This window comes from Hemicordylus capensis, chromosome 1 (genome assembly GCF_027244095.1).
Source record: "Hemicordylus capensis ecotype Gifberg chromosome 1, rHemCap1.1.pri, whole genome shotgun sequence".
Classification (NCBI taxonomy): domain Eukaryota; kingdom Metazoa; phylum Chordata; class Lepidosauria; order Squamata; family Cordylidae; genus Hemicordylus; species Hemicordylus capensis.
Window position 1 is genome coordinate 137,806,587 of NC_069657.1, and position 18,235 is coordinate 137,824,821.

Here is an 18,235-nt window from a genome sequence, read left to right on the forward strand (position 1 = left end):
CTTACTCTGAATGAAAATTTTAAGTTAGGGTGCACATCCAACATCATTTCATTCTCTGTCTCTGAAGTATTTCAATGTCTTTCCCTATTTCAATGTCTTCAAAACAGCATTCTTCACTTAAAAGCAAAAAAACAACAAACAAACAACCAACACATTCCTAGTAAGCTACTAAATGTTCTTCCAACTACATTTCTTCTTTCAGTCGCCTCTGGAAGGCTTCTTAATTTAAAGTTGTTCCTACTATTTCCAAGGTATCTTTGGTTGTATCTGTTTCAGTCTCCAGGGTTCTTTGTTTAGCATACAGTTCCCTAACTGTAGCTCTCCGTCTTCCCTATCTTGGTCTCTTGTGTCCCTAATGTCTCCTGTACCTGTTCTATACACCATTAAGCTTTCCAGGGAGGGAGGGAGGGAGGAAGGGAGAGAGAGAGAGATTTGTTTGTTCCTCCATTCTACATTCTCTATCCAATTTCTTAAGATCAGGGTCTCTTTTAAATCTTTGTTCCAACTTAATATGTTTCACTTTTGTTGCCTGTTGATGACATTAGACTCCTTTGTAAATACTACATTTAACATTTCCACAGTCACAAAGCACAATGAACCATCATCTTCCTCCTTATTCTTAACCATTTTCTTTGAACCCATTTTAAACAAAACAATCAGTTATACTAGCTTTGGTTTCGGTTACTCTCCAACAATTCCAGCCATGAAGCTCAATGTGAAAATCAATAAGAAGAATAAAATCATGAACTGGGTTAAAGTCCAATCAGTTTAATAAATCCAAAGTCAATTTAAAGGCAGTCAAATCAGTACTTAGTTGCCAGTTAAATAAATTAATCTAAACTAGGTGTTAAATTAGAACCATGCCATGTAGACCATATCCAGTGCAGGTCTTTTAAGCCAGGAGAAAAAGTGTTAGATAGCAGTAAATGCTACACACACAATTCATCCAGTCATGGTAAAGGAATAAAGTTAGAGATGCAATTAAAAGTGTCACCTTGTGCATTTTCAAAAAAGGTGAGAAGTTTTAAACAAGATATACTCAGCAAGTTTAGCAAAGGACCAGTGCATGCTCAGTGAGTGACCCGCCCAAAGGAGTAAGCCCCTCCAGCTCTGCTTTTGACTCATTTCTATTTTGTGCTCCAGCATAAATGCCATGTTGTCCCCACCCAGTTGCTTCACCAGTGTATGCATCAGATTCTTTAGTTCATGTGTACTTGTTTCAGCCCTCACCTTGCAACTTTGCCAAGATCATTTAAAATATTCTTATTCCCCAGTCTCTCTTAACGGCAAATACAGTTTCTCTTTACCAGCAAATTGTTTCCATAGATTCTCCACACTCTCACCTATGAACTTTTTGCAAAGCCCCACTACAAGAACTTAGATTTGAGTTAAATAAGATGAACTAAGCTGTCCTGCAAAACAGGAAATGCCACATCTGATCAACATGCAGTTTTGAAGCTATTGTTCATTCAATTGCACTGTTAAGCTGAAGCAGGCTGTGGCAAGATGTTTCTCCATTGCTGAGAGCACCACTTTGAGGGAGGGCAAGCCCTCACCCCCTGCCTGAGTGTTTCTTAGAGGCATCTGGTGGGCCACTGTATGAAACAGAATGCTGGACTAGATAGGTCTCTTATGGGTGAGGGAGGGGGTATCTCAGCAACCAGATTTCAAAGATATTCCATCAAGCAGATGGAAGTGATACATTCCATAAAACACCATCACTGGCTTACTCTATACACTTGCATGAACTAGAGCAGGATGTGAAGGGAATACATGCAATAACGGGTGTGCAGTAATCCACATCCTCCAGTCTATACAGTATATTTAGTCAGCAACAGAACCACAGTAGCAGCTGAACTGAGACCCACCCGTGTCAATGGCTCAAACCACTACAATCTCCAGGGAATGATCTAACATGTCTCCCATTTTCCAAGAAGACTCCACAAAAACAATTTAAAATTCTGCAGGACATCTGAACCTTCTCCTGTCACGTTTAAGGGCTGGCACAGTTATGGTGAGCATAAAATAGCAACATTTCATTGATCACCATTAAGCAAACAATTCCCAAACTTGCATCACTGGCTCTTCCCTAAGAAGTCAAGATAAAGAGGAACCTCCACAGGTGTAACAGCTATTTGTAAATGCCTATCCTACTTTCTTGATCTGGGACTCTAAAGTAGCTTATAATACTGGGGTGGGTGGGATGCATTAACATTCCACTTTTAAAAACCAGATAAACTCCGCCACAAGGCAGTTGGTGCTAAATGACCCTGTGAGGGAAGGGAAAAGGGACAGGCCATCTGGACCAGGCAGCTGATGTTTTTGACTCTTTTTCTACCTTTCCCTCAGAGGGTAGTTGGCAGCTCATTAATGGGCCTTGTGGGTTGTCTGCTCACCTCCAAATCAATGGAAAGAAGACAGACTACCTAGATCCATATTTAAAGGTCTCCAGAGAACTAAAAGCTCATTTGATGAGGCTGACTAAGGCCAACTTCCCTCTGAAGTAGTAAACTTGTGTTTGGGTTACATTCAGATGGTAGATATGGAGGCTCACATGATTTAATAATCCTCCATACAAATTTTAAAAAATCCCCTCCATATCTCCCAACATCTTGTTTTCTACCTGGATGGAATCTATGCATGAAGAGGCATTCAGCTGTGGGCCACCACCTGCCATCTGAAGTGCTACAGGTCAGACCAAGGCTTTCGATCTCAGCTACTACCACAAGTATTTGAGAAGGCTTGAAGCAGGGCTGCTCAACTTCAGCCCTCATGCAGATGTTGGCCTACAACTCCCATAATCCCTTGCTATTGGCCACTGGGCTGGGGATTATGGGAGTTGTAGTCCAAAAACCACTGGGGGGGGGCAAAGCTGAGCAGACTTGAGGAAAGGGAAGGTAGGAAAAAGAAACATTGGACTTACCGTGAAGGGTTCTTTTTCAAAGCCAAGGAGGTCATCCTCCAATAGTGCGGGTTGTGGACTGATCACGCTCCAAGACAGGACCAATAAAAGAACTTGAAGGCATGGCTAGCCTGTAGTGTGGGAGGCAACCCAGCCCCAGTTCCTGGACTGCCGTGCTCACATAGAAAAGGCAAGGATTAGTCATAGTACAAAATAGGCAGGAAATAACAGGAAAGTACAAGTACAGCCTACAAAGCTAAATGCCCTAGAAGTTGCCTCCACCCAGGAGAACGTGTCCCCCTGGACGTAACCAACGCACCCACAGAAAAGGTTGACCAGCATCTGAGGGTGGGCCGGTTGACCTCCTCAGCTGTGAAAAAGAACCCTTCACGGTAAGTCCAATGTTTCTTTTTCCATAGCCTGAGGAGGTCATCCTCCAATAGCGCAGGACATACCCAAGCTAATAATGTAGACGGGTAGGTATAGAGAAGATGCGAGTTAGACCACTTGTTGTAGTACAGTGTGGCCCAAGGCTGCCTGAGAATAATGAAAGGAAGAGATCTTATAGTGTTTAATAAAGGGAGTGATAGACGACCAGGTGGCCACCTTGCAGATCTCAAGCAAGGGCACACTAGCCGCAAAAGCAGTGGAAGTAGCTGCACTTAGAGTCGAATGTGCAGTAATACCCGAAGGCAGTGGGAGATTGAGGGACTCATATGCCACGGAAATGCAACTCTTTATCCACAAGGCGATCGTGGCCTTTGAAATCTTAGCTCCCAGGGAAGCTTGCTGGAAGGATACGAAGAGCGAATCCGAGCGCTGAAACTGCCTAGTTCTACGTAAGTAGATGCGGAGGGCATGCCTCACGTCCAGCAAGTGCCATAATTTCTCTCTGGGATGGGTCGAGGAGGGGCAGCAGGACGATGTCTTGTGACCGGTGAAAGGTAGAGCTGATCTTGAGTATGAAGGTAGGATCCAACTTCAGGATGACCACATCTGACTGGAACACACAGAACTCCTTCCATGCAGACAGGGCTCCCAGTTCTGACACTCTAAGAGCCGAGGTTATAGCCACCAAGAAGAGGACCTTGAGCGAAAGATGACAGAGATCCACTTCCGACAGAGGCTTGAAGGGAGCCTTCGTAAGGGCATTGAGGACTTTGTTAGGGTTCCAGGTGGGGAACCTATGGATAGGAGATGGAGCCAAATTGGACGCTCCCTTTAGGAATCTCTGTAGATGGAGATGGAGCTGTAAGGAAGAGCCACAGTGAAGGTGCAAAATTGGAGAGGGACGAAGTCTATCATTTCAGAGTGCTGGGCCAAAGGCCCATCTCGAGACCTGACTGGAGGAAGGCAAGGACCTTGGGAACGCTTGCTGACAATGGAGAGACATGTTTCCTGCAGGCCCCTCTGGAAAAAGCCACCCATGAAGTCTGATAGATGTGGTTTGTAGCTGGTCTTCTAGATGCCAAGATAGTCACCATGACTGAAGGGGAATAGCCCTTCTAAGCTAATAGTGAGCACTCAATTTCCAGGCTCTCAGTTGTAGCCACTGTGGTTCTGGGTGCAGGAGGGAACCCTGAGAGAGAAGGTGCCGCCAAGCGGGAAGGTGCCAAGGCCAGGTGACCGAGAGTTGCCAGAGGTCGAAGAACCACAGCCTCTGAGACCAGAATGGCGCTATAAGGATGAGGGCTGCACTTTCGGTGCAGAGTTTTTGAATAAGATGGCCGATCACTGAGGTGGGAGGGAAGGCATACAGAAGGCCCGGCAGTCATGGCAAGGTCAGGCCGTCCGTTGCCTCTGGGGGCTGAAGACAGACCTAAAGGTAGATCCCTGTATTGGTAGTGGTGTGCGCCATAGCAGAACCTGAGGAACCAGCGGTGACTGGGTAGCATAGGTACGTGGAGGTACGCCTCTGAAAGATCGATAGAAGCCCGGAAGTCCTGTGTTAGAATTGCCTCCTTAGTAGACTGGAGGGACTCCACATGGAATTTCTACTTGCAGTTGAACTGGTTGAGGGAATGCAGGTTCAGCACTGCTCTCCAAAATCCGTCCTCCTTTGGCACAAGAAACAAATGCGAATAGACGCCTTGCCATAATTCAGTCAATGGCACAGGTTCGACAGCATTGATCAGTAGAAGATGCTGAATGGCTAGACACATCCGCCAATGCTTGTCCAGTAGGGCAGATCTGGGAGAGATGGTGACCTGATCTGGAGGCTGCACCTGGAAGTCCAGGGTGTACCTGTGGGCTACGGAGGGCAGGACCCAGCGGTCCTGTGTTGTGGCTTCCCACTGTGGATAGAAGACCAGAAGCTGTCTGCCCATGGGGCGGGGGCAGTCATTGCTTCCAAGAGGGGAGCGAGGAAGCTGGAGGGAAGGTTCTGGAAGAGCAGCCTCTAGCTGAACTTTGCCCTTATTGTTGCCACTGGTTGCGCCAGGTAGGTCGATAGGAGAAACCTCGGTTGTCTCTAGAGGAGGTAAAGGCAGATCTTGGTGATCCTCTGAAGGGCCGAAAGGACTGGGTGTTGGCACGAAAAGTTCTACGAAAATCCCTGCACTTGGAAGGCAGGGCTTTTTTCTTGTCCTTGGTCTCAATGAGGAACGGATCTAGCACCTCGCCAAAAGTTCATGCCCCTGCAAAAGGCGTAGCCGAAAGGTTAAGCCAAGACCAGAAATCTACATTCCAATGCTTTAACCAGAGGGAATGGTGAACTGCCACCCTCGAGGCCATAGCCCGATCAGCTTGCTGGATGCAATCTAGGCTAGAATCCACCATCAAGGCTGTCGCTTTAGCCAACTTATTTAGCCCTTGGTGCACTTTAGTGAGTTCAGGAGGGACTACAGTGACCAATTCTTTGACCCACAGCATTGAGGCCCTGGCGAAGATGGAGTTAGTAGTGACCGCCTTGATTACTGTGGTCAAGGCAGAGTGGTTTTTACGAAGAAGCATATCAGCTTTGCGGTCTTCAGGAGACCCGAGTTATTTATCTCCCCTTTAACCACCACTGAAGTCCACTGTGGATACTGCCAAAAGAGAGGCAACATCAGGTGGTAGGTTGTAGTGTTTTTTAGGGGTGGACCAGGGGCCTTAGAGGAGGCGGGAGAAGCCCATTCCACCATCTCGGAATAAGGAAGGAAAGGGAACAGTAGCAGCTGCAGCCGAACAGGAGGGAAAAACATTATGATCAAGCGAGGACGCGGCCTGGGTCATATCAATAGGAGACACATCATTTATAGCGCGGCTAGCTTTAGACAACATAACATCAAAGTCTGAGGAAGACAAAAGACAGTAGGAACTCTGAAGAGGGCTAACTGTGTTTTCATCGGAGAGTTCTCCTTCCTCTTTATCAGACAGGGAGTCAGCTCCCTCATCATTTCCACTTAGTCTTTCCTCCAGGTCAGAGGCAGGGTTGGGATGTCCCACCAATAGGGGGCGTGCATCAGAGGGGACCGCCCTGGGAGGAGGTGGGACCCTGGGTATGGTGACAGGAACAGAAGGGACAGGTGCAGTCACCTGTGAAGGAATAGGCGGAGGCCTGGACGGAGCAGAGGGCAACTGTTGGGGATCAGGGTGCTTGGGAGAAGGAGGTCCATGAGAAGAGGAGGAGGGAGAGGGGGATCCAAGTTTCTTTCTCTGTCTAGGCACCCTGGGGAGAGGATGGAAATGGCCATTTTCATTTGCAGGGATAGGGTGCCTGCCAGCACTGGAATCAGGAGATGATGACCTGGAGTAGTGGCGATTAGCCCTAGTTGGCAGCGGGGCTTGAAAAGGCAAAATTGACCTTGCAAAACTCAGACAATTGACGCGAGAAGAAATCACCCAGCCAATTCACTACATAGGGCGGAGGTGGGGGGGGGGGATGCCAGGAACTGGCGTAGTGCTTACATCAACTGGGCACACAAGAGTCCCAGACGGTCCTGGTGGCAAGTTTGGCTGCCGGGGCTGTCCAGGCTGAGGGACAGCCGGTCGCATAGAGGAGGGGCTCTCTGGCAGAGTTCTGGCCAGATTAGAGGGCAGCAGGATCAGCAGGAGCACCCCGGCCAATAAGTCGGGTATGAGCTCCGCAAACGTGAGCTCCTGTACCGGAGGCAGGGGAGGAAGAGGGCTGAGCGGCGAGTCTGGCAGTGGAAGCACCTCCTCCGGCGAGCCAAGAGGAGGGTCCGGGTTGGAAGGAGGGGGCCGAGTGCCCTGGTTCAGCGGCAGCTCAGCATCCCCTGTTCCTGCATCTGGAAGGCAATGGGGCCGGCGTGCTTCATAAACAGCCTGGATCAGTAATCTCTCGCTCAGGCAGACCGCAGAACACCGAGCAAGCGGACACCGAGCAGGACACCGAGCAAGCCTTTGCAGGCGGAGCAGCTGTGCTCTCCGCTCCTTCAATTCTTTTATTCTTTTTTCTTAGCCATCTTATGGGCTTTTTTCTTTTTATTCTTTTTTCTTAGCCTTCTTTATTATTTTTTAATAATTCTTTTTTCTTAGCCTTTATTCTTTTATTTTTATTTTTTCTTAGTCTTCTTATGGGCTTTCTTTGGTGCTTTGCCACCGGAAACATCTGGCCTAGGTGGGGTGCAGTGTTCCGCAGGGACCAAAGGAGGGGGTCCATTTCCCCAATATTAGCCTGTACCACAGGGGAAGGTCTGCCCCGATGGTCAGAGAAAGGGCCGTCCGAAAGAGATCCCTCTAAAGGCGCATCTGTGGGTGCATGTTCCATGCTGAGGGGAAACGAAAGGAGGAGGAAAAAAGGCAGCCCAATTAAACTAAAAAGAAGACTTTTGGGGTACAAATTTGAAAGCGATAAGAGAACCGACTTCTCTCCCACCCTGGCACAATGCTAGAAAGAATGAGGTGAAAAAGAAATAAGGCTAGCCAAGCAAGCTCTTAAAGAGTGAAAAAAATTGCCAGAGCAACAGAACCGACCTGTTCATGGAGCCAAGACAAGACCGGAAATGGGGCTGGGTCGCCTCCCACGCTACAGGCTAGCCATGCTTTCAAGTTCTCCTATTGGTCCTGTCTTGGAGCATGGTCAGTCCACAACCCGCACTATTGGAGGATAACCTCCTCGGGCTGTGGAAGAGGACAGCTGACAGCTTCAGCATCTTCCATTACAGCAACTTTTCTCATGAGCCATAAAAATCAAGTCTGAAAAGGGACAGGACAAGCTTGCACCACCACTAGTGATTCTCTGTCCCTCTTAGGAAGGCATATGCTATCGTTTGAGAACCATGGTTTAGACCAGGCCTGCTCAACTTTGGGCCCCCAGCTGTTTTTGGACTATAACTCCCATAATGCCCAGCCTCAGTGGCCACTAGCCAGGGATTATGGAGTTATAGGAATGTATTTGAGCAGCCCTGGTTTAGACCCATATGATTTTCTTGCTCAGTTAATGACCACCAAGCAGATATATAAGGCTACAAGTTATAACAAGATCTTCAACATAAATCAGACTGATAACCAATTCTGGGTGAACTAGCATGATGTGCTATTCTGGGCTTTCATTTACGCTTTAGCTGAGAACAGTGGGAAAGTGTGGTCTTTATTGCTTCTTGTAAACAAGTTTTATTTCCTACTCTTCTACCCTACCTATGATGGAAGTAGTTTCACTTCCGTTAGATATTCACTCACTCAGCATAGTTCAAAGCAGTGTGAAACATTTACATCTGTTCATTGCAAGACTCAAGTAGGCAAAAAAATAGAAGCATTTAGCTTTACGACCCCATCAACTTAATTAGCACATCATCCTAATGATCCTAATTTGAGCGTACATACGATCAAAACACAGTGATAGTATTTTTGTGCATTGGGTAGAGTTCACTATTAAGTAGCATACATTTATATCAAATAAACAAACAGCTAGTACATTTCTTCAAGAATCTTAATTCTCTCTCTACAGGTTTTAACAGATGAGAGATCAATGCCTTTGCACCTCAAAATAGACTGCAGCCCAAGGGTCAAATTATGCAATTCGTAAAACAGGAGTTGACACAACTAAAAAACAACACTACACACACACAACAAGCAACACCATTGCAACAAAAGACTCTGGTATTGCTACCAATATACTACAACTTGACTCAAGATGTCATACGGATGTAGCAACATAAGTCAATGTTGCTGTACAACTAAGACCCATCACTGTCACATTTTGGCCACCACTGAGCTACCTATACAACTCTGTAATAAGTAGTTATAAACAGGATTATCATGGGTAGACAGGAAAACAAGAGATACCCTACATCTCTTATATAAGTAGCTCTATAGTTGCTTTAGTATGTAGTATGCAGCTATGCACATCTACAGACGAGTATGCCAGTTTACTTCCTGGTAATTAATCATGTAGTCACTATATATATATATATATATATATATATATATTAGTGAACCAAACATCCCTCACAATACATAAATGAGAGGAAGGATGCAAGTTGAATAAGCATTCACTCATTAGATTACTCAATAAAAGGTTTGTTGAGAATCTGGTACAACCCCAACAGCAGCTTCCTCTCCAGAATAGGCTCAGTGTTTAAATCTACAACTTGCAGAATTTCCATCACAGTGGAAAGAAAGCAGTTTTATAAAACACTGGACTGAAAAAAAACAGCAGGTTAGGTTTTGATTAACATGCAACTTTAGACATGCAATTCTCTCTTGATTATTTCAACAGCTATTATGGTGTTCATGACAGCAGTGACCTGTCTGGAAAAAAATAAGGTTGAATATCTTACACCAGTTCTCCAGAGGATCCTTTTAATAACAGAAAGATCAAAGTCTGGTCATGCCTGATTCATTTCTAGATCACAGTGGTGTAAACCACCAACACTGGAAGTTTGTAGTATAGTAGCCACCTAATGCCACAGCAGGGAAGTAACTTGCCTGCTGCTGGTGGAAACACCTATATGGATATAGAAAGATGCTGAAAGGCATCACCTCATACTCTGTGAGAGATAACAGTGGTGAACCCCTCCTGTATTCTACCAAAGAAAACCACATGGCTCTGTGCTCGCTAGGCACAACTTTACTTTAGCAGAAGGTGGGGCGGCGGGGGGGGCAAATTCAGCACTAGCAGGCCAGAAAGCCTGAAAACTACATTTCTCCTTTATGAAAGAAAGCAGCAGTTTTTACAAAATAGCACTAAGGATTTCTCTCGATACAACTCATTTCCTCATACTAAATGGGTAGATTAATTTAATGTTAGAGCTGAACGAAATATAAACAAGACACCCATCTGATTTCCTAATCTGTTTCCATTGTTTTACACAGAGATGTCTTTGCTCTCATAATGGTCCACAAGCAATCCTTCTACAGCTTCTATTCTAAGCAACCAGGTTTTGGAAGCAGATGTCTAGATTACACTGTTTTTAACTTCAACTAGATAAAAGGATCATCCTATTACGAAAGACACCAAGGAGCTGCACACAAAGGCATTTTGATATGTCAGAGGTACTTAAGCCAACTCTTGTCTAACACAACATAGAATTTGTAGCTTACATGCAGACTTTAAGGGTTTTATCCTGCTCTCTGCATGTCACAGAACTTTGGCTTTCGTTTTAAAATTAAAATATGCTTCTAGTCCTCTTGAGTTTCACAGCTAAACTTGAAAATGAAGTTTCAGAGGGTACTAAGTGCTCAGAATGCACATACAAGTTTTCCCAAAGTTTTGCATATCTAACAAATGCAAAGCCCATGGCAGGATTTGAATTTGAGTAGTCTTTTACTTCTGCTTGGACTTAAGCAATTCCAAAAGAAGGTCTAAAATTCTGCAAGTTTGCCAGCTGCAGTTCAGCATCATTTCCTGTTTGTGCAACATATGCATAAATTATATCACCTGTAATAACATATACATGATCGGGGGCAGGGTGTGTGTGTCTTTGACATTGAAAGCGTCCATTCCAGTCAAAGATCAAAAGGTATGATGTGATCTTTTAAATTAAAATATGAAAAGCATCCCAACCCATTCCATTAATTTCTGTTCTAATGCTATTCTTCCATATGATTTTATCAGACAGTGTTTTACTGTCCCCAGCATTTTACCTAGCATGAACTGGTGAATGACCGGCACCGTAAAAGGTGCTCTATCATCCTTCCTCCTCAGTTATACAAAGGCAAAAACCCCTTGGTCACTCTCCTAAGATTCCAGTGGCATAAAGAACAAGCTGTTATTCTGCCAGTATAAGGACTCTCTTTAACAAGGCTGTGAAAAACTCTGCAACCAACCCAGTTAGAGAGCTGCATTTTCCATGTGCTTTGGAATGCTTTCCCCAACACACACAGTGGAGCTCTGTGCACTGGATTCAGAAATAATTACATAGCCCTGTTCTCAAGAAATATTGAGCTGCTGCTGCAAACACTTCACCACAAAGTCTAAAGACCTGGAGGGTCTGGACAGTTTGTTGGCAATGATCGCCAAGTGCCTGACCTGAGCTTTGAAATCCAGCTAACAACACAGAGGCTCTTCTGTATGCATCTCAGAACCCAGAATGCAAGGATTAGGGCGGCAATCCTAGGCACACTTACTTCGGAATGAGTCTCATTGAACTTAGTGGGGCTGACTTCCGAGGATATAAGCAAAGGATTGGGCTACACAGTTCCCAGGACTATTCTCCAGCTAGAAATAAAGGGATATTCTGAGAGTGAAAGGACATTCAGAAATCAATGACTGGGGGAAAACTTGCCAATTTCAATAAAGCCCTTTCTAAATTGAGATTGGTTTAACCAATGAAGATCATTTAAGAACATATTGACATTTTCACAGACTGCTTTCAGAATTACAGAATCAAACCTAAACTGTGAAGAGATTAAGAAATAAAGTGGATGAGGCAATCTAGTCTCTACAGGGCCACACCTTTTGAAAGGCCAAATGATGGTCCATCGACAAAAGGATTACCTCCCTATTCACCCACACACAGGAAGAGAGAATAATTCCGTTATGTGCCAGACTGGCAAATGCGTTCACTTAGAAATAAGTCCAACTGAGTTCAGTAGAGTTTATTCCCAAGTGTACAGTCTCAGAAGTGAAAGTGTCGAGCTCCCAGACCTCAAACAGGGAGTCTGAAGCCTACCAGGGTTGTTCCAAGACCCCCGAATACAACTGGGGAAAGAAAGAAAGGACTTTGCGATTTGGCAAACTTGCAAGTCGAAGGTAGCCCTATGCCTAGACAGAAGAAGCGAGAAGCACTGCGAATGCTTAATGCATATTTGCTCCTCCTTAACCCAGATCAACCTGTTATAGCCGGCTACCCTGCGGAAACAAACCAAAAAAATCCTTTCGATGAGCGATTACGAGAATTCTAGTATATACAAGTAATGGTACAGTGCTGCGTGCTCTATAACAGCAGAGCTAAATCTTGCGCGGTGTGGTACAGGTTAGCCCTTGATCGGATCCCAAAGAGCGCGGTGACAGCGAAGGATTGGAAAGCGATGCCACGATTTATTTGGAAGCTGGAGAAACAAAGGTTAAAAGAAGATCCCGTTTGGAGCACGGCAAGAACCCGAACTCCGGAGATGGGAAAGCGAGTCGCCGAAGCCGGCGGAGGAGAGGGGCGAGGAGAGGGCCCTTGCTTGCTTGCTTACCCCTGCCGTAGGCGAAGTGCAGGCGCAGCGCCTTGCCTTGGCGCACCAGGCTGATGTGCAGGTAGGTGAACCACACGGCGAAGGTGAGCAGCACCAGGAGCAGGAGCAGCTTGAACTGCTTCCGGATCTTCTTCACCGGGAACCACAGCATCCTCCAGGCAGCATTCCCGGGGGGTCAGCCTGCCCCCGGGGGGTGCGCGATGGGCGCCCGAGCCGTCCTCCCCGCGGGAAGAAGCGGCGGAGGGAGAGCGGGGGATGGTGCCGGGCACAAGGCGCCAGCGCCTAACCCGGACGCCGACTCGGCCCCTTGCCGCTCATTTCGCCCTCAGGCCGGCTCCCCGCGGAGCTACGCCCTTTCCGCGAGAGCCGCCCGCCAGCCACCTGCAGCGGCCGCGGGAACTCTCTCCGGACCGGCACACAAACTTTGCTCCGGCGCTGGTCGGGCACACAGCAGGACTCGCGAAGGAAGCAGGCGGAAGGGGACGCCGCGAGGTGCCTGCCGGTGATGGGAAGAGGCTCCTAGCGCTCGCCCAGGAGAGGCGCCCAGCCGCCTCCTGCCAGCTCCGGACGAGAAGGGACAAAGACATCCAGGCAGCGGCTGGCAGGCATTGGGGAGACTCCCCGCGATTGTGAAGGGAAGCGGCGGGCGGGCTGACGTCGCCCCGCAGGGATTCGCAGCAGCTCTCCCCCTCGCCGCCGCCACTTCCCCTTCCCCCGGGCTCTGTGCGCTGCAAAGCAGCCCAGAGTCCCCTCCCCGCCACAACAATAATCCTTCCTCGGCAGGCAATGAATGGAGGGAGCGGAGCCGCCTGGGGTAGTTTCTCCTCCTCCTCCTCCTCTTCGCGCCCTGGCGCAGAGGCTGCTCTGGCACTAGGCGGGATCGTCCTCGGCCGAGCTTTACAGGGTCCTCGCTACGGCTGCAAAGCCGAAATTGCAGCTCTTGCCACCGCTGCTATTACTACGCCGGTCCTGCGCGCGCTGCGTGAAGCGATGCTCTAGCGGCGGCGGCAGCACCATCGCCTCTCCGCCGTCTCTGCTCTGCCTTGGCTCAAAGAGAGCAGCATCCCCACGCTGTGATGCAACCAAGCTTGCAAACGGGACCGTCACATAGACGGCCTTGCGGGGCCCAATTGGCGCCTCGGGTTTCTCCAGCCGTCCAATCCTCAGCCTCAGGAGGCGGCAACGATGATGGGGTTCGGCTGTGAGCGGCGTGCATCTCCACACCAACGTGCAAACATCCACCTGGGGAGTGGGCCCAGTGGAAGCTTCGGCAAAAGGGGTGGCTCAGAGAGATAATGTCCCCCGACCACCTGCAGAACCTGTATGCATTTACACCTGCGTGGGAGAGCGACATGCGGTTTGTGCCGTTGCCGGGAGGGAGCAGCTTTCTCGTTTCCAGCAAGTTGCTTCTTGTTCTTTTGCAAGGCTAGTTGTAATGGTATTGGGGCCTCCCCTTTGGTAGGGATGGTACCTTCCTAACAGATGCAAGCTGATGCTTTACTGAAAAGACTGCAAGGATGCTCCAAGATGGGTAAGACTGAGGAGCGAAGAGGGAGTCTGCCTTATTCTGAATCGGCCACAGGTAGAATTGCACAGTTGTACACACTTGTGGCAGGAACGTGGCTTGGAGCTTAATTCTCCCATGTGTGCAAACAATATCGGCCAAATACTGAGCCCGTTCTTCTATGTGGGCATGTTTATGTGTCACACGCTGCATTGTATGCTATAGTGGGTTAGAGAGACTAATGTCTCTGGTCGCCAAACTCTCAGGGAACCCCGTAAGATATGAGCAGGATCTAAGATTTAAGAAATACTACACCATCTTCTGCTTATGGAAATGCCTGTGGGCTTGAGTAAAAATGCTTTGCTACTGCTCTTTGGAAATGTATTTTCTGTACTGAGTGTAATCACATTCAAGGTTGTTGCCCCAATGTGCAATCACAATAAAGGTTCTTCTCCAGCCTAAAGACATTTTTCTTATTATAGTTTGCTCTGCATGCAAAGTCTTTTTGCTGACATTGAGTAGAGATGTGTACAAACCGATTCAGTGTGGTGGGGAGCGGTACCTTTAAGCATGAGTAAAGAAGGTCGTTATCCTCTCCTCCGCTGCCCTGTCATTTTTCCGGACGCAGCACTGCACCACTTAGTTCGTGTGTGACTGCTTGCAGCCATGGTGGACACACCTGGGGGGGAACAGGGCTCCCAGTAATGCACCGAGCATTACTCCGTGGGGCTTCACCCAGCAGCCTGCACATGCTTGGTGGCCATGTGCGTGGTCAGCAACACCATGCTGACCATGCACATTGCCGCTGTGCATACACATGGCTGCTGGTGCCAACAGACTGCTGGATGAAGCCCTGTGGCCATGCACGGACTTATGAGCGGCGCATTGCCACACCTGGAAAAGCGGTGGGGCAGTGGGTAAGGACCAGTGTTCCCTCTAACAGAGATTCCCGGATATTGTTCACTACAACTCCCAGAATCCCCAGCTTCGAAGGCTTTTGCTTGGGCATTATGGGAGTGGTAGTCAAGAACACCTGGGAATCCCTGTTTTAGAGGGAACACTGGTAAGTCCTGCTTTACTCATGCTTAAAGGCCGGCTCGGACTGGCCCACAGGGCAACAGGGCATATTCCCAGTGTGCCCCACCTGCGGGGCGCCCCTGCAACTTGACTCCCACCCTTAATTACTCATTCTGCTCAAAACCCGGTGCCCTCCCTACATGCAGGCCACCGCCCTCTCAGTACCCCCAGTCCAGCCCTGCTTAAAGGTACCGCGCACTGCCCTGCCCAAACATTCATGCACATTCCTCACACTGAGGTCCTTTAGCTGATAATGATACATCTTTGATCAATGAGCTAAGCCCCCAGTGATGTAGAATACAGATCTGGGGTTGAATCAAAGGAGAAGAATGACATCAGGTTCAACTAGGAGTCAGAAATGGTGGGAACCATTCAAATGTGACTATTTTGAGTGTTATGCATAGTCCAGATCTCATAAGAATGTAGATACCTTTTGGAGGAATTTCCTGTCATCCATTCTTGCTCGTTAAAAATCTTTTCTGTCTCATTAAAACCTCATCCCTCAATCCATTTGCTTCTAAAAATTCTTTTTTTCATTGCCTATGGTGCATTTGAAGATCTGGGAATGTCGCCCACAAACTTCTTTCCTCGTAACTAAATTGATTTTGCACTGTACAAAATAGTCCTCCTTGCTTTTCTATTTAATCTGCAATCCTATGCACATTTATGTGGGAGTAAGCCCAGTTGAACTCAGTAGGACTTATTCTGAGTAAACAGGCATTCACTCAGGCTGATGAATTCTGCTATAATATCACAAGCTTGTTATATTTTCTAGCATAGCTAGAATTCCACTCATACGCCAATCGAATGCCTACAGCACAATCCAATTTTAGGTAAGTCATAAAATGTTGGGAGGCAGAGGGTCCTAAGTGATGTCAAAATAATATATACAAACTTTGTTATTGGCTATCATTTACTTCCCCACCCCCCTCCACCTTTGATGAGATGGTAGTTCACTGAGAAGCAATGAAAATATATCCTATTTGTAGGCAGAAGCAGAGCTACCAGTATTTCACTGTGTCTATAGAACATGGGCCCTCCACGATCTGGGGGCCATCTGGCTCGCCTTCCCCCTTCCTCCACTTCCCACCAGCTGACCAGCTGCTGTTGCTGCCTGTCCTCCACTGCTGTGGCAGCTCAGCTGACTCCTGAGCCTTGCTGCCACCCGTGCTCCTGTTCCTGCTCCTTCCTGTCACTCTTGCTGTCACCGGGCCAGCTGGTTCTCCGAGTGGTCCGAAGCAGGAAAGTCCCAAATGGCCTTCCTGCTTCCAGCTGCCCCTGGAGCTTGCTGGGAATGAAGGACGCACAGGACCTTCCTGCTTCGGGCCACTCTGAGAACCGGCTGGCATGGCGGAGGCAGGGCATGAGCAGGAACAACAGTGCAGGCGACAGCAAAGCCTTTGAGCTGGCTGCCATGGGGGGGGGCGCAGGAACAGCAGCGCAGGATATGGGTAAGCGGGGGGGGGCGCCCATGTTGTTAATGGAACTGCTTCGGAGTGCTGGCTAAACACTCCAATTGGGCTTTTGGGCTAACGTGGGGAATTTGTGTGAGTGAATGGAGCAGTCCACCACAGTATCAATTTAAGCAAAGTTTTGGTCTGGAAAATGAGGAGGAGACAGAAGTGCAATACAGTCCGATTTATTGAAGGATAAAAGGGGTACAGGAAGAGAAAAAGGTGGTTAGGCAAAGCAACAAAATTCTAACTAGAAAGAATCTTATGGAGAGGCATTTTAGCTTAAAGTCCAAATTGTCAATGAATCAGCTTAAGGCTTACTGGAGAAAGGACTAAAATACAGGCTTAGAGGAGGAAGGAGACGGAGGCAAGGAAGATATTCTCACGAGCAGCGAAAACCAGGCTAGGGAAGCCCAGCCTGGTTTTTGCTGTATGTGAGAACTACCGGGAGCTGCACGGCTCCCAGCGGGGGTGAGCCCTCCTAAGTAGCCCGCTGCTTAACCCAGGTTTTGGGCTCAGACACACTCGGGGGTGGGTGGGAGGCTCCTAGCCGTGCACTCGTGCGGTGCATTATTGGGGCTCTGTGGGGTGAGGCGCCATGTGGCAGCGCTTTCCTGCACCTGACCCCTGGAGCTGCCGAGTGAGCCGTAGGCAGCCTGCAGGAGAGCCGCTTCTTGTCGGGGCGGGTGATCTGCCCACCAAGGGATGGAACACTGACCGTCTGTGGGGAAGGGAAGGTAAACCCTCCTTCCCCGCAGTTAGCCCCGAAGTTCTTCTCACTGATCGTGAGAAGAGCTTCAAGGAGTTTTAAAAGGATAAAAAGTTACTATTACCGGTCCTGGTCCGTTGGTGCATTCACTGCACTTGCAGGGAAATACCCGGGCAGAACTCCTCGCAGGGGTAGAGCAGAAAGGCCAGAAAAAGAAGAGGCAAGTGGCGCAGTGTGGCCACTGGCTGAAGAACCAGCCTGGTTCTTCTATGTAAGAAGCCCAGCCCAGTTCTTCTGTGTGAGTGCGGGAGCAAGGTCCTTTCTCCCTGGGTCTGGGGCAGGTTCTGAGAGTTCTCTGGATATCCTGAGTACTCTAAACATGTGTTTGGATTTGGGGTACAAATAGGCAAATTCATGCCCTGGGGCCATACACAAGCCAAGCACAGTGGCTGTAGGAGCTGAAACTCCTGTGGAACAAAGGAATTCATGTTTGCATTAATTCATCAACCTGGGTGTTGTGAACAAGAGATAGAATGGTTTGAAAGGAAGTGTACCTGTAAGTTTGAATGGGTGAACTTAAAGCTTATCTGTCAACTGGGATGTCTCCAGGTGGAGAGAGCTATGGGTATTGTGGATTTTACCTCCTGGTCCTTGCCATGTTGATGGTGGGGTGGGGATGTGCTGTGCTCTGCTTATCTTAGTTCCTGAGGAGAATATTAGGGTAGCTACTTCTCTTTTGCAAGAAGGGAGTTAACTGTTTGCCTCGTGAAGGTCTCCTTGACCCGGGGTCTACTTCACTAGCTTTCCTTCTCTTTTAGAAGAGAGCCTATGGGGATAACTCCCTATAGTGGCTTGCTATGTTGACCTTGGGTAACATTGCCGCATGTTTGCTTATGCAGATTTCATGATCCCGTGAGCTCAGGTATCCAAGATGGAGGCTGTGCGCTCCAAATCACATCCAGGGGTGCTGACAGCAGCCCCAAAATAAGCTGTTCTGGCAATAATGTTTAGATATGAAGGTA

The 18,235-nt window shown here is 48.0% G+C and overlaps 1 protein-coding gene across 3 annotated transcripts in view; it reads right to left on the bottom strand.

Moving 5' to 3' along the window:
- Nucleotides 1-13,562, bottom strand: part of B4GALNT4 (beta-1,4-N-acetyl-galactosaminyltransferase 4) — a 217,123-nt gene extending 203,561 nt beyond the window's left edge. For 2 of the 3 annotated variants that reach the window (XR_008309798.1, XM_053261545.1), the window contains exon 1: nt 12,470-13,562. Coding sequence is in view for 2 of the 3 variants with exons in the window: in XM_053261545.1 (XP_053117520.1) it covers nt 12,470-12,620 (151 nt within the window). In the remaining variant the exon portion in view is untranslated. The remainder of the gene's footprint in view (nt 1-12,469) is intronic. The other variant, XM_053261538.1, reaches the window with a different exon arrangement.
- Nucleotides 13,563-18,235: the final 4,673 nt, after the last annotated feature.